This window comes from Camellia sinensis, chromosome 12 (genome assembly GCF_055761805.1).
Source record: "Camellia sinensis isolate YWXY chromosome 12, ASM5576180v1, whole genome shotgun sequence".
Taxonomy (NCBI): domain Eukaryota; kingdom Viridiplantae; phylum Streptophyta; class Magnoliopsida; order Ericales; family Theaceae; genus Camellia; species Camellia sinensis.
Window position 1 is genome coordinate 67,136,249 of NC_138972.1, and position 15,339 is coordinate 67,151,587.

Consider the following 15,339-nt stretch of genomic DNA (forward strand, 5'->3'; position numbering starts at 1 on the left):
AGTGAATGAAAGTGGGAGTGGAGGCAATGGTTTATGGTTGATAAATTCCGAAGTCAGAGAAATTTGGTGAAAACACATTTTCTCTGACAGTGTCCATGAAAGGCTAAGGAGGCCAGAGAAATTCAAAATTTCTCTGGACCAATTTTCTCTGACTTGAATTTTCTCTGGATCAATTTTCTCTGGATTGATGTTGAGGGACCTCAGACATCATGAAAATATTTGATGTCCTTTATACTATAAAATCATAATATCAGGGACCTTAAAAAAAATACCCCCAATATTATTTAATTTGTATATGAAATTTCTTATGCTTCGGTCCTCTCTCTTCTCTCTCCTCCCCTAACATTAAATATCAATATTAAATATAAGAGTATAAGAATATAAGAAAATAATGTAAATAAAAAAAAAACTTTATAAAATAAAAATATAAATACATGAGATTAAATGAATTAAAAAATTTTATTGACACTTTTAAGTTAAAACACTTCTAAATAAAATTATCAATAAAAATTTCTTTTTTTAAATACAAAAATTTTAATCTACTAAAATAACTACTCCTTCCGTCCCAAAATAATGGTTCATTTTGGAGAATTCAACTTTTTTTGATAGTATAATTATTGCATTTAAAAAAAGTTGATTTTCCAAAATTATTCTTTTGATGGTATATTTTTTAGGAATATCAATGTCATAATTGTATTTTTTATATTATTTATTAATTTAAAAGAAGGGCAAAATAGGAAATTTATATTATTTTTGTACTTAATTTTTGAAGAGAGACTAATATTTTAAGACAATAAAAAATAGAATAAGGGACTAATATTTTGGGACTGAGGGAGTGTTAAATATTTCCCAAACGATTTTTTCCAAGAAACTCAGCGTAAGGAAGAGGCGGTTGGTTGAGATGAGCGAGCGTGTGTGATTCCTCCTCCGTCAGTCCGAGTTCAACTGACCAAATTCTGGGTTTCTGATTTGTGTTTTGAGAGAGAGAGAGAGAGAGAGAGAGAGAGAGAGGAGAGAGAGAGAGAGAGAGCTGCACGCACAGACTCATCATCAATTATCGGATAGAAAAATGTGGGTGTCAGTTCTGCCGGAGGAGCTGTGGAGAAGAATACTGGAAATTGGGGTAGTTGAAACCCCGAATTTGCTAAACTTCAAAGACCTGTGTTGCCTCTCCATCACTTGCAAACGCCTCTACAGATTGTCCAACGACCCTTCTCTCTGGTCCTCTTTACTCTCTTCCGATTTCCCCCAATTTCGATACCCACTTTCCTCCTCCTCCTCCTCCTCCTCATCTAACTTCATCATCAACAACAACAACAACCCATCTCTCAATTCCTCTCCCAAAGCCCTCTACAAAATCAGGTACCAATCGCGCTCTCTCTCTCTCTCTCTCTCTCTCTCTCTCCCTCTATATATATATATATATAGTTTGGTTGCTTAGAGGAAATGGGTTTTTCTTTTTCTTCTTTTTCGGGGAAAGCAAATGAATGTTTAGTGATTCATACTCACCATCCATCTACACAGCCTAAGCAAAATGTTTTATTTTTTTTCCCCTGCTGTTTGTTGGAATCAAATGGATGTTCATTGATTGATTCTGGAACACTGGTTAAGAAGTACTTGTTAATCTGAACTCAACCAAAGCAACTGGAATCGGACGATTTGAAATTTTCTTTTACTTCTGTTTATGGGAAATTACCGATTGATTGTGGAAAAGTGGTTAAAGAATTTTGGACAAATTGAAATAGGTTTGAGAGAGAGAAAGCTCGAAAACTTGCAGCTCATCATCGCGCTGTTCTTAGAATTGAGAGTCAAATTGCGGAGCATTCCAGAAAGCTGCAAGAGATACAGCTTCGGTCAGTGGAGGAGACTGAGAAAATGAAGGCAACAGGTGCAGAACTATCAAACTTGCGCAAAGTTAGGTAATAATATTGATAATGTTAAATCAAATTTTCCAATGTTCTTTCATTCTTCTCTTTGCAGACTATCTTTTTATGCAACTTTAATCATTTTTCCACATGTAAGATACTTGTTGACTATAACCCAAAACAAATCAAACCAAAGTAAGCCTTGTGTCCTAATTAGGTTGGGTCAGCTATATGTTCCATGCTTTAAGAGATTTGGTGCTTGTTGAGCGACCATAAACAATTCAGGAGCCATGTTCCTGGGAAGTCAGTGCTATCCCATTTAGGACAAGGCTTATTTAAAAAAAAAATGTCCATTCTATTCTTGAATTTTTTGTGCTAGCTAAATTGTATAGAATTGGAGTTACAATTGACTTTAATGCCTATCTTGTGTACCAATGTGAACCTTTTGGTTAATGACTCTGATTGTTTATAATTCTCTAAATCTAATCATATAGATACTTTGGTAATTGCAAATTTGATTAAATCTCTACCAAATTCTTTTTCCCTAGTATTCTTAGTACTTTGTTAGTGTAGAACAATTTGGAACTTTTCAGCTTAATGGCAAGATCTTGTGATTGGTTTGATCCTATCAGGCAAGCTTCAGTGGCCTTAAATGTGTGGCAGCCAGAGGTTGTTCGGGGTAGGCATAAACAAATAGTTGAGCAATGTGTTGTACCTGCTGACTCTCGAATCCATGCACTTGAGATAGAACTAAGGCTCTGCAAGCAGCAAATTACTGGTCTTGATAAGGCTTACGTTAGTGAAATTCCTAAATACATGCCATTGGGCTTCATTTTGGGTTTGATGGAAAATGGTACAAAATATTTATGATGTTTATTTATGTAACGTGGCAGAGAGATGAGAAGAGAAGGCTTAATGCAGCAAAGGAACAGTTGGCATCCGTAAAGTATCACCCCGTGCGAGATTACAGCTCGACTAGTGGCAGGGTTGATGAATGTTGCATTAAGAGGAAGAAGTTGAAAAAGGAACACATCAACTGTAAGTTTTGATTTCCTTATCAATTTATTTTAGTTCTTGATATGCGGTTTCCTTCTCTGTTTATATACAGTAAATTTCATGAGTCACTAGAAAAATCTGTTGCATTTTCTGTACCATTCTCTCTCTCTCTCTCTCTCTCTGTTTGCAAGCTTAACTTTCTTTTTCTTTTTTTTGGGTATGTAAAAATAATGAAGAAGACACTGAATGGGCTGCCACCTGAGTACAAAAGTATGTTGACAAAAAGCAACAAAGCCCTATATGCATGAAGCAAAAGGACCCTACAAAATCCTAATTATGTTCTGTTCTGTGGTCAGGTTGATGATACCCCAAAATTCTCATAAATTTACTGTTTAGACTAAAAGAAGTCTACATCAAATGACCTTCCCATTCATTGTCCCCAAGTAATCCACATAACCCAAAGAACTGCCAAACTCCAAGCCTTCTTACTCTTTCTCACTTCCAATTATGGATAGAGTTAGTCAATGATGAAGGCAATCTTAACTTTATGACTTGATTTGCTTTGTTTTAAAGTCTTACCTACCCCCTCCCCTACTATTTTCCAGAGTTGTGTGTCTGCAAAATGGAATCCTGATTTGTATTCTAAGTTGTTGCTTGTCTTCCAAAGGTTCATAATTATGCTTGCACTATTTAACACCTTGGATCCCATGACCTGAGACCTTGAATGGGGTAAGGGATAGGGATGGGTCAAAAATTAAATTAGTCAAAGGAGTGCAAAAAGGTCTCCAAAGGGTTGGATCAAGTCAAAGGGTCAAAGGTGGAAAGTCAATAAGGTGAGGCAGTCGCTCGAGCGGACTAACTGTAGACTCGACTTTCTTCGCGCGCCCCCTTTTGGAGAGCTCGAATTGGTCCTACAGTTCGGATTTCTGTTACGGTTCTGAATTTAATCTCACAAAGTGCAATGTGAGACTGATAAACACCAAAGAGTCCAAATCCGGCAAATTGTTTTGGAAAATCGATTTTGAATCAAAAAGTGCCAAACATAGACTGTTTTGGCAGATTACAGAGTCGCCACTTAAATATTTTGTTTTTGGAAAATTTAGGAAACCCTAACTTGTGCCAAAGGCCACGTGTCCGTCATCACCAAAGTTGCCTCGGCTCGGGAACTTAGGTGCCTCGGCTTGGGAACTTGGGTACGAGAGAGGAAGATCCTGAAATGAGCACCCCCACTCGCCCGATCAAAGTATCGGCTTCTACTAAGCATGATATGTTGTTTGATAAGCACATGTGTTCTTATTCTGATTATTAGCTAACTTTACTATGTGACGCACACAAAGTAAGTATAGACTAGATCGCAAGAATTGGAACAAATCAACTCGTGTTTGTTTTCAAAAATGGTTTGAAAGTGCCACTCGTAAGTGGGCTAAAGCGCGGATTTGCCACCCTCAAGTGGGCTTAAAACATGATTTTGCCACTTCGCAAAGCGGCCTTAAAACTCACATTTATCGAATTGTCCCAATTCAAGCAACAAAGCCTTCACCCACAGGCATTCAAGTAGTTTAGCAAGTAAGCAAATAGCCTCATGGCAAGTATGCTATCATGGCAACACTCACACTCATGCAAGCGTGCTAAAGTGTAAAACTTACAGTGTACTCTAAGCTAAAACAAAAGCTAGTTAGAAACAATGCATGATTCTAACTATACAAGATGCCTAATACAACACATGCAACATGAAATTAATAGGCTCGATTACTAATATGGCATATGAATGGAACAACTTGATAACATGACATATTCAAGGAAGTGTATTGAAATACAATGCAGTTTGAATGATGCGCCAAGCCCGGTGCATGCAAGACAAATGAATGATGTAAACATGCAAGCATAAGGTATGCTAATCAAAACGTGTCCTAAACTAACCATACCCGAGTCCATATAACATAGAGTAGAGGTTAAAAGCATATAAAGGTTAATGTATTGTTCTTCACATGGTTAAAAGCTTTAGTCTGTACAGTAGTTAATAATTAATGAGTAGCTCTTAACATTGTGACCTTTGGCGTTGCGGGTTTGAAATACAGAAACATCCGCTCCATCCCAGGTTAAGGGTACATACATTTGACCCTCCCTAGAGATCCCATAGTGGCAGCAGTCTCATGCACTAAGATGCACTCTAACATGCTTGAGAAAACAATACGTCATCTCTTTTTCTCCTCAAACAAGTGCATATTGTAAATTGGGTAATGGATAGTTCTTGTAATTTATTTTTGCCTCATTTCTTTTTCTCAAACAAGTGCATGTTGTAAAAGTGAGTAATGGATGGTTCTTGTAATTTACTTCTGCCATTTGGGAAATGCTTGTTGATTTGGTGAGTGCTTGATGTCCTTTCACATTCCGATTCATCTTCTAAGTTTTGGGGGGGGGGGGGGGGGGGCGAGAGTTAAGCGTTGTCCTCCTAATGATTTGGAATGTTTGGCTAGAGCAAAGTAGGAAAATCTTTGAAGATAAGAGTGGAAGTATGATTTTTTTTTTCTTTTTTTTTACTAGATAAAATCTAACCTCCAAGTCAAGTTGTTGTTCTGGGCATAGCAACCTCATAATTTAAGATTATTTCGTCTTTGATTTTTTGCGATTGATTTTGTATGTTTAAGTTGAGCTATGAGAAGAAGGCGATGAAGCTGTATGCCCCTTTAAAAGGCAGAATAAAGCCCAATATGGATAGGTGTCCTCTTCCCAAAAGTACCTTGCACCTCAAAATCCCAAATTTACCATTAAACCAACCCATAGTTTGATGAGGAGACAATATTTGTCCACAAATGAGCATCTTCATTAACAATTGGAGACCAAACCTACTTTCTTGTGTTCAATCCTAATACCCAACGGGTTAAAACCTATTTTTGGATTGGTGAATGATGTGTGATAGTTTTAGAAAACTTGGAATTACATGGCCTATAGTCTAAAAAGCATGGATATGTGACACAACACAGACACGACATGGACACGCCGACACATAAATTTAAAAAAAAATATAAGACACAACATGTGGGGGACACGTGCAAAATATATAATTTTATATATTTATTATATATCATACATGAGGATAAATTATTATATTCTATCATATATATGAATATTTAAGTCAAAATTAATAATTTTAAATCTAGAGGATGAGAATATGTAAAAATGTACATTGTTTTTTATTTTATAATTGGATTTCAAGTTATTTTATTCAAACTTGTAATGCGTTTCATGTGTGCTAAGTGTTGAGAAGTGTTCGATAAGTGTCATGTCATGCTAGTGTCGGATATAATACGTTACCTTCTCAGAAGTTACCTTCTCAGAAGTGTCCATGTTTCTTATCCTACAATTGATTTTGTGGTGGCTTTAGGTAAAGGTAAGCTTGTAGTTTAGGGTTTTGAAAGGCAAAAGGGAGGTTCTAAAGTTTGTAGACCAAAGGGGGCTGAAATTATGCTTGTACTTCATTTTTCATGAATATGTGTGTTAGTGTATGTCCCAAGTTTTAGGATGGGGGAGCTTTGCTCGAAACTTGTCCAAGACTTGGGGGTACTAATATGGAACATGTCCTGCAAATTTGAATAAATTGGGTTTTTCATTGTGCATGATATTGTTATTAGAGAATATATTTGAATGGAATTTAAATTAACTAGAATGTGGTTGTAAATTGGGGTTTCTGTATCACATCAGAGAAGTAGGAAATCCTCTACCATAAAAAATGAGATTCTCCTTCTTTTCACCCATAGAGGATCGATCTATGCCTGATCATGTGTCCCATACATCCCATACCTATACCCAATTTATGTCTTGTTAACATGGGTTCATATTGGGGAACATGAAAGTCCATATAACGAGTTTAAGGTGTTTGATTGCTGATTTTTAGAAAATTCTTGTTGGAAATATATGGTTAGGAGTTATGACAACTATTTTAAGGCTTCCATATGTACTTAGAAGGCTAGTGGAGATATTAAAAATGTTTGTTAAAGTGTATTATATGACAAAAAGGGGAATCCAATTTTGTATGTTAAGGGTTTGTTCATGTAGTAGTGTATATGGGTGTTCCAATGGAGATGTTAAAATGTGTTGTGGGACGCCAACTTTCATTCTCTCTCTCCCCTGTCCCTTCTCTCTCTTGACTGCTAGGGAGCTGGCTGCGGTTAACAACCAAGTTAAGAACTGATAGGTTTAAAAAAATTGGCTAACCCATCCACTGGAGCCCAAAATTGTAGAATTTGGTTGCTAATTGTGTAGCACCGACACTAGCATATGTGGTGATGCCAAAAAAGGTAGGAGAAAGGACTAGCGATATAGGCTTGTAGGAGACTAAAGAAGGGACCAAAATTGAAAATTGGCGATATGAATGTGGGATGTTTGAATAATTTCTGGAGTTTTGGACATAGGTTGGGTGGTTTGTTTATGTTATTAGTTTGTAATATATGATTTTTAATTGGGTTAGATAGATCTTAAGAGTCCTTAATTTTTAATTTTGGATTTTGGGGTCATAGTTTGTTTAGATTAGTAATTGTCTTACTGTACAAAGGTAATTCTTCTAACTGAGCTGAGCAGATAAATTTCTAATGCTTTGTTCCTTGTTGGGATTGCATGATGGAACCTTGACTCTCGGTGTGATACCTATGCGAATCTAGGTTTCATACCAATATTATGATGTGTGTTCTCATAGAACCCTATCTGGCAATTTTTGAAATTACCTAACTATCCTGGCTCGTAGAACTTATTAAAACCATACCAGCAGAGCAGCACAGTAATCTAGAACTAATCCATTGTAACAATCCCCTTAGTCCAACCTTGATTAGATGGGGTCCAAAGCATGCTTATATAAGACTCCTAATTTGATCCTTCTGTTGTTGTCATGCTGCACAATAGTTAATCTTTGAAATGGCCGAAGATTGGATTGCTCAAACTTCCTTTTATGCCATTGCAGGAGCTGATCTTTTTCTGCTTTTGATAACTGCTGTAAGCATCATGATGTCAGAAATAGTTTGGAGGTTTCAAGTAATTCATTCAGGCAGTATAATAGCTGGGAATTTTGTTTTGCTTTATTTTATTTTGTTTTGTTTTTGTTTCTTTTGGAGGGGAAGGGGGCAGTCGAACTTGTGCTCTCCTAGTGAGGGTACATATGTTCTGGCCACTGAACTAACCCTAGTGGTTGAGTTAATAGCAATTCAGTGCAATATTTCCCTAGTGTGTTGAAGACTAATGTTGGATGCTTTCTACCTTCTACCCTACTTTTGTTTTTTTGGTACTACGTGTATTGAAGGATGAAGTACTCATTGTTCATCGATTATTAGATTTCCTATTAACAGTTACATTTTTTTTTTTCTTTTGGGACATTGACCAATAAATCTTGAATGTTAAAATTGTGATCCAGATAATCCCATGATTTTTCTTATGTTCTATTTGTTACACTAGCCTTTTTAAAACCATTCTTTATAGTGAAACATGTCCCATCAACACTCTCCCAATCTTTTGTTGGGTGTTACGGTTTTTGTTGGACGATGGGAAAAGTGAGCAGTGTAGGAAAAAGTACATTATAGTATTTTAGAATCTTTTCTTGTGGTGGTGTATGCCACATCCCACATCAGAACTCTCCCTAAAATGACATGGCCATATACCACATCCCACATCAGCACTCTCTCTAAATGACATCGCCTAATGAGGTAAGGTACAACCGTCCAACAAAAATTACCAAACACACAAAGTAGGATTTCATTGTTATATTGACCCTGTTTGGTAGACCTGTGGTAAAGTACTTATAAACAGCTTATAGTTTATAACTATGAACATAAGCTGATTTCTGACTTATAAATTAAGCATTTCCTGCTCCACTCAAAGAATAAGTTGATTTCTGATTTCCAAAAAGCTATAAGCTATAAACTAAACAAAAAACATCAAAATAATTTAAATTAAGCTGAAAGTTGAAATAAGCAGTTTTTAAGCTGCACCAAACAGGCACATTGTCAATACCAACATGACTTATCAAGATAATAGAAAAAAGTTGGATGGATTGGAGTAAGCCTACGTTTGGCAAGATGGGTTTGGAGTTTTTTTGGCTAAAATAGTCACAAACAAAAAAAAACAAATTTTAACCTAATAAGACAAAACATTACATCTAATTTATAATTATTATATTTTTTTTCTCATAAAAAAGTCAAAAATTCTTTCCAAATCAAACTTCTTAGTCTTAAGTTAAAATAGTCAAAAAAGTTAAAAAGTTAACTCACTTCTCAAACGGAGCCTAACTATTATTGAGAGGAGACTTTCTGATAACTTTTCCTTTTCTTTTATTTTATTTTATTTTTGTAATAAAAAAAGCACAATACACAAGAAGGAAGAGCATGGAAAGGAGTTACATAGGAAACAAAATACATGCAATTCTTCCTTTTTAAAAGAAGCCATATTTGTCTTCCTGTTTGGTTACTATTTATGTAGGTTTGTTCTTATGTTACTGGTGGACAGATTGACATTTTCTGCAACAAAGCATTTCCATCAGGTTATGATGAGGCTGTAAAATGTGAAACAATACAATGCCCATGTTCTTTTTTCTGAAATTGCAAATCAGTGGCAAGATGAAAAAAAAAAAAAAAATTATAAAATCCTGAAAAAATTTATCACTTAATTATTAAAGTTCATAAATTTTATCATTAATTTACAATTTATTTTAGAAACTTACATTGAATTGCAATTTTTCCTTCTTTTTTTAGTTCTTCTACTTTTACATTAACAAATTAGAAAATCGGATATAATTTATTTCCCATGTTCTTATTTTCCATCCATTTTTTTTTTTTTTTCCTGACAAATTTACAATCTAAGCATGAACTTTACCTCTCCTTTATTATAAAGTTAAGAAGGTAGCTCTGTCAATGGAAGTGATTGTTGGAGGAGATAAACGACAAACGGTAATTAAATGTGAATAAGCAATGAATGGTGACCAAAGGAAATGGAAGAAAGAGATTAATGAATGGATTTTTTTTTTTTTGAACAAATGAAATTAAATTTTTTAAGATTACAAAAATTTAGTAAATTTTAAGATAAATTACAAATACACTTTTAGATTTGATTAAAATATTAATCATCTCTAATGGTTTCGAAAATTACATTTCACCTATTAAGATTTCTAATTTCATAACAAATTGTTTATTTTATTAATAAATTATCAAGTCTGTTAACATTTTTTAATAATGTTAGAAATATGTTTCAATTAATAATTTATATAATTTTATTATTATATAGAAGAACAATTATGAATTTTATTTTTTCAATTAATTCTGTTAAATAAAAATTATGGTTATGAAGTATTTGTAATTTTTCAAATCACATTGAGTGATTTGTACTTTAAGCAAAATTCAAGAAGTGTATTTATAATTTACCTTAAATTGTATAAATTATTTAGAGCTTCTCGAATAAGTTCAAATTAAACATTTTAGTTAGTCTCATCTCAAACTGTGATGTTAAGGTTCACATCAACATCAACATCAACATTGTATCAAATTACACAACCACAAGCCTCAACTTTCAGTTGACTATAAACATGTCGTGAATCTTCACACCAAAACATATGAATGTGAATGTTCACATGAATTATGGAATATAGATATTAACATTATGAATATTAACATTTGTATTCACATTCATATGTTTTAGTGTGAACATTCACGTTATCTGATATTAACATTATGAATATTAACATTTGTATTCACATTCATATATTTTAGTGTGAACATTCACATCATCTAATGTGAACATTCACGTCATCTAATGTGAACATTCACATTCATGTTATCTGATGTGGACATTCACGTCATCATGTACAGTCAACATTTAGATGCATGAAAACTATCCAAAGATAATGACAATCAATAAAGAACCATGTTTAATTTTGTGTATGTAATGTATATCAACATTAAATAGTGGTGTGTAATTAATGCATATCAACATTAAATATAAAGGTATAAGAGTCTAAGAAAATAATGTAAATCAAGAAAAAAGACCTTATGAAATAAATGTATAAATGTATGGGACTAAATGAGCTATAAATTTCCTTCATGAACTTCTTGAGTTAGAACACTCCTAAATAGGACCTATTAATAAAAATCTCTTAGAAAAATGGTTAGATTTTTCTACTCTTTTTTTTTTTTTTGGAAATAATGTTTATGAAAAAAAATGGTGAAATAATTATGAATTTGATATGATATTTTATTTATTAATTATTTTAATTTATTTATCTTTTTATAAATTTTAACTAAAAACAAATTCAAAAAAATCTCTTGCCAAAGAGAACCTATGTACATGTTTGTTTGGGGTTTATAATTGAGGGGATGCAGGCAGACTCTGGTGCGATTGAATAAAAACATTAAATTTGTACATCAGATTAGTAATAGTAATAGTATTAGTATATAAAATTAATATTTTTAATTTTTAGTAGTATTTTAATATTATTATTATTTTTTTTTTCTTAAAAATATTAAATTTTGTTCAAAAATCATTTAAAAATTTATTAATTAATTTATAATCTTAACTCTCCTATAGGATTGGCAGTCTTACCAATTGGGAAATTACTAGTCGAAAGGATAATTAATTCCTTCACTCAAGTCCCTAGCCAAACATTCTTTGTCTTAAATATTATTAATCCAATTTTTCTCTTCAAAGAGTCAAACAAACAAGGCTTATAACTTAAGAATAAATACTTTCTGAGTCATAACTAAAAAAAAACAAAAACAAAAACAAAAAATAACAATCAAACACTATATGAGGTATAACCAAAGATCTTATGAGTTATAACTTAAAAAAGAAAATTAATCATAATAAAAAAAAATAACATAATTAGAATACATATAATACACTCTTTCTTTTTCTTTTTTTTTTGGTACTTCGGAAAGGATATATAGTGCCTGTTTGGCAGAAATTATTTACAGCTTATTTCAGCTTTCAGCTTAATTTAAGCTATTTTGATGTGTTTGGTTTAACTTATAGCTTATAGCTTATAGCTTTGTGGAAGTCAGAAATCAGCTTATTCTTTGAGTAGGGCAGGAGATACTTTAAGAATAAGCTGGAAATCAGCTTAAGTTGAAAGTTATAAGTTATAAGCTGTTTAGGCATAAGCTATAAACACTTTCCCACAGCTCTACCAAACAGGGCTATAATACACTCTTTCAAGACAAGTGTAAAGTAGCATTTTCCAAGTTTCTTTCATCCCACAATTACATCTACTATTGTTAGGTTTATTTATTTTGATAATTTATTTAATTATATTTTAATTTATTTGGAAGAAAAAAATAGAATCAAAATTTATTTTGATGATTTATTTAATTATGTTTTAATTTATTTAAAGGGAAAATTATTGATAAATCTCATTTAGAAGTGTTTTAACCCAAGAAGTCCATAAATGAATTTTTTAACCCATTTAATCCCATGTATGTATAGTTTTATTCCATAAAATCTTTTTTCTTGATTTACACTATTTTCTTGGACACTTATGCCCTTATATTTAATTTTGATACCCTTATAAATATTTTTTGAACGGTTAGCAATTTTATGATGTGAACATTCATATTTTAAAATTTACATTGGTAAGAATGTAAAATTGACCCGTGGGCGGCCCGAAACCCGCCCGCGAGCCGGGGCGGTCCCGGGCCGTTGACAATGTGAATATTCACATTGACATGTTAATATTCACATTAATAGGAGTGTAAAATTAGCCCCCGTCCCGTGGCGTGCGCGAAACCCGCCTGAGGCCCATGGGCGGCTCGGGGCGGGCCCGGCCCGTTGACAATGTGAATATTCACATTGACATGTTAATATTCACATTAATAAGAATGTAAAATTGGCCCCCGTCCTGTGACGGCGCGAAACCCGCCCAGGCCCATGGGCGGCTCGGGGCGGGCCCGGCCCGTTGACAATGTGAATATTCACATTGACATGTTAACATTCACATTGATAAGAGTATAAAATTGGCCCGCGGCCCATGGGCGGCCAAAAGCTCGCCCGTGGCTTAGGACGGGCCCGGCCCGGCCCGTTGACAATGTGAATATTCACATTGATATGTTAACATTCACATTGATAGGAGTGTAAAATTAGCCTGCGCCCCGTGGTTGCTTGAAACCCACCCACAGCGCGTAGGCGGCCCGGGGCGGGCCCGGCCCGGCCTGTTAACAATGCGAATATTCACATTGACATGTTAACATTCACATTGATAAGAGTGTAAAATTGGTCTGCAGCCCGTGGGTGGCCCGAAACCCGACCGTAGCGCGAGGCGAGCTTGGCCCGACTCGTGACATTGTGAATATTCACATTGACATGTTAACATTAACATTAATAGGAGTGTAAAATTTGTCCGCAGCCTGAAGCTTGCCCGCAGCCCGGGGTAGGCCCGGCCTAACCCATTGACAATGTTAACATGCACATTGATAGGAATGTAGAATTGGCCCGCAGCCCGTGGGCTGCCCGAAGCCTGCCCACGGCCCGGGACAGGCTCGTTTGGGTCCGGGCCCGAGCCGATGGGTCAAACCTCGGGTCGGGCTGATGGGCCTGGGCTTAGCCTCAGGCTTGGGTCGGGCTTGGGCGGGCCTGGCCATTTTTTTTTAATTCTTTTTAATTTTTTCTACCAAAATTTTATTATTTTTCACAAAAAAAGACACAAGGCCTCGGCGCGAGCCGGGCCTCAGATCGAGCCTTGAATGGGCCTTTAACCGGGCCGATAGGTCGGGTCAGGCTTCAAAGTGATGGCCCAGGCCCTAGCTTAGGGTCTCAGACTAGGCTCGAGCCCGGGTCCAAACGAGCCTTTTTCGGGCCGCGGGCGGGTTTCGGGCAGCCTACGTTCTTTTTTACTATTCCATTAAGTCCTATTTGAGGTAAGAAGATCAAAATATCATTTTCATCTACTTATATTCTATTTAGTCCACATTATTTTCTTATGCTTCAATAAGTCCTATGAGAGACATAATTACCAAAATACCCATAATGTGAATGCTCACATCGTCAATGTGAATGTTCATATTATCAATGCGTAAAGGCTCGGGCCGGCCCATATCGAGCCTCGTGGGTGTCAGAAAAAATTCGGGTTAGCCCGGCCCGGCCCACGGGCCAAAAAATTAAGCCCAGGCCCTAGCCTTGGCACAAGGGTATTCGGGCTTTGGACGGGTCAATAGATCGAGCCTCGGGTCGGGGCGGTGGGCTTAGGCCTAACCTCGAGCTTAGGTCGGGCTTGGGCGGGCCTGGCCATTTTTTTTTAATTCATTTTAATTTTTTCTACCAAAATTTTATTATTTTCTACAAAAAAAGACATTGTGCCTCGGCGCGTGCTGGGCCTTGGACCGAGCCTTGAATGGGCCTTAAGCGGGCTGATGGGCGGGGCCGGGCTTCAAAGTGATGGCCTAGGCCCTAGCCTAGGGTCTCGGATATGCTCGGGCCCAGACCCAAATGAGCCTGTCTTGGGCCGTGGGCGGGCTTCGGGCAGCCCACGAGTCGCGGGTCAATTCCATATTCCTATCAATGTGCATGTTAACATGTCAATGTGAATATTCACATTGTCAACTGGCCGGGTCGGGCCTACCCCGGGCTGCAGGCAAGCTTCGGGCAGCAGGCAAATTTTACACTCCTATCAATGTTAATGTTAACATATCAATGTGAATATTCACATTATCATGGGTCGGGCCAAGCTCGCCTGGGGCTGCGGTCGGGCTTCGGGCAGCCCATGGGGTGCGAGCCAATTTTACACTCTTATCAATGTAAATGTTAACATGTCAATGTGAATATTTATATTGTCAATAGGCCGGGCCGCCCACGGGCCGTGGGCTGGTTTTGGGCAGCCACGAGGCACGGACTAATTTTAAACTCCTATCAATGTGAATGTTAACATGTCAATGTGAATATTCACATTGTCAACGGGCCGAGCCGGGCCCGCCCTAGGCCGCGGGCGGGCTTTTGGCTGCTCATGGGCCGCGGGCCAATTTTATACTCTTATCAATGTGAATGTTAACATGTCAATGTGAATATTCACATTGTCAACGACCTGGGCCGGGCCCACCCCAGGCCGCGGACGGGCCCGCCCCAGGCCGCGGACGGGCTTTTGGCTGCCCATGGGCTGCGGGCCAATTTTATACTTTTATCAATGTGAATGTTAACATGTCAATGTGAATATTCATATTGTCAACGGGCCGCCCTGGGCCGCTCATGGGTCGTGGGTGGGTTTCGCCCCGCCACGGGACGCGGGCCAATTTTACACTCCTATTAATGTGAACGTTAACATATTAATATGAATATTCACATTGTCAACGGGCCGGGCCAATTTTATACTCTTGTCAATGTGAATATTAACATGTCAATGTTAATATTTCCATTGTTAACAGGCCGGGCCGGGCTCGCCCCGGGCTGCCCACGGGCCGTGGGCGGGTTTCGGGCAGCCACGAAGCGTGGGCTAATTTTAAACCCCTGTCAATCTGAATGTTCA

At 36.6% G+C, this 15,339-nt stretch overlaps 1 protein-coding gene across 2 annotated transcripts; it reads left to right on the forward strand.

The window, feature by feature from the left end:
• The first annotated feature begins 838 nt into the window (after positions 1–838).
• Positions 839–8,283, forward strand: LOC114311907 (F-box protein SKIP24). Of its 2 annotated transcripts, none has more exons than XM_082898854.1 (5): positions 839–1,362; positions 1,746–1,919; positions 2,498–2,660; positions 2,759–2,903; positions 7,816–8,283. In XM_082898854.1, coding segments are annotated over exons 1-5 (777 nt in total). In that variant the 5' UTR covers positions 839–1,069; the 3' UTR covers positions 7,818–8,283. The 2 variants fall into 2 exon arrangements, with proteins under 2 accessions (XP_082754980.1, XP_082754981.1); XM_082898855.1 differs by lacking the exon at positions 7,816–8,283 and adding an exon at positions 4,940–5,230.
• Positions 8,284–15,339: the final 7,056 nt, after the last annotated feature.

Bases quoted from the DNA above. Each gene is read 5' to 3' on its own strand.
- LOC114311907 (XM_082898854.1), top strand. From the start codon at position 1,070: ATGTGGGTGTCAGTTCTGCCGGAGGAGCTGTGGAGAAGAATACTGGAA. The intron at 1,363-1,745 runs GTACCAATCGCG...AAATTGAAATAG, and splicing joins AAAGCCCTCTACAAAATCAG to GTTTGAGAGAGAGAAAGCTC. The intron at 1,920-2,497 runs GTAATAATATTG...TGATCCTATCAG, and splicing joins TCAAACTTGCGCAAAGTTAG to GCAAGCTTCAGTGGCCTTAA.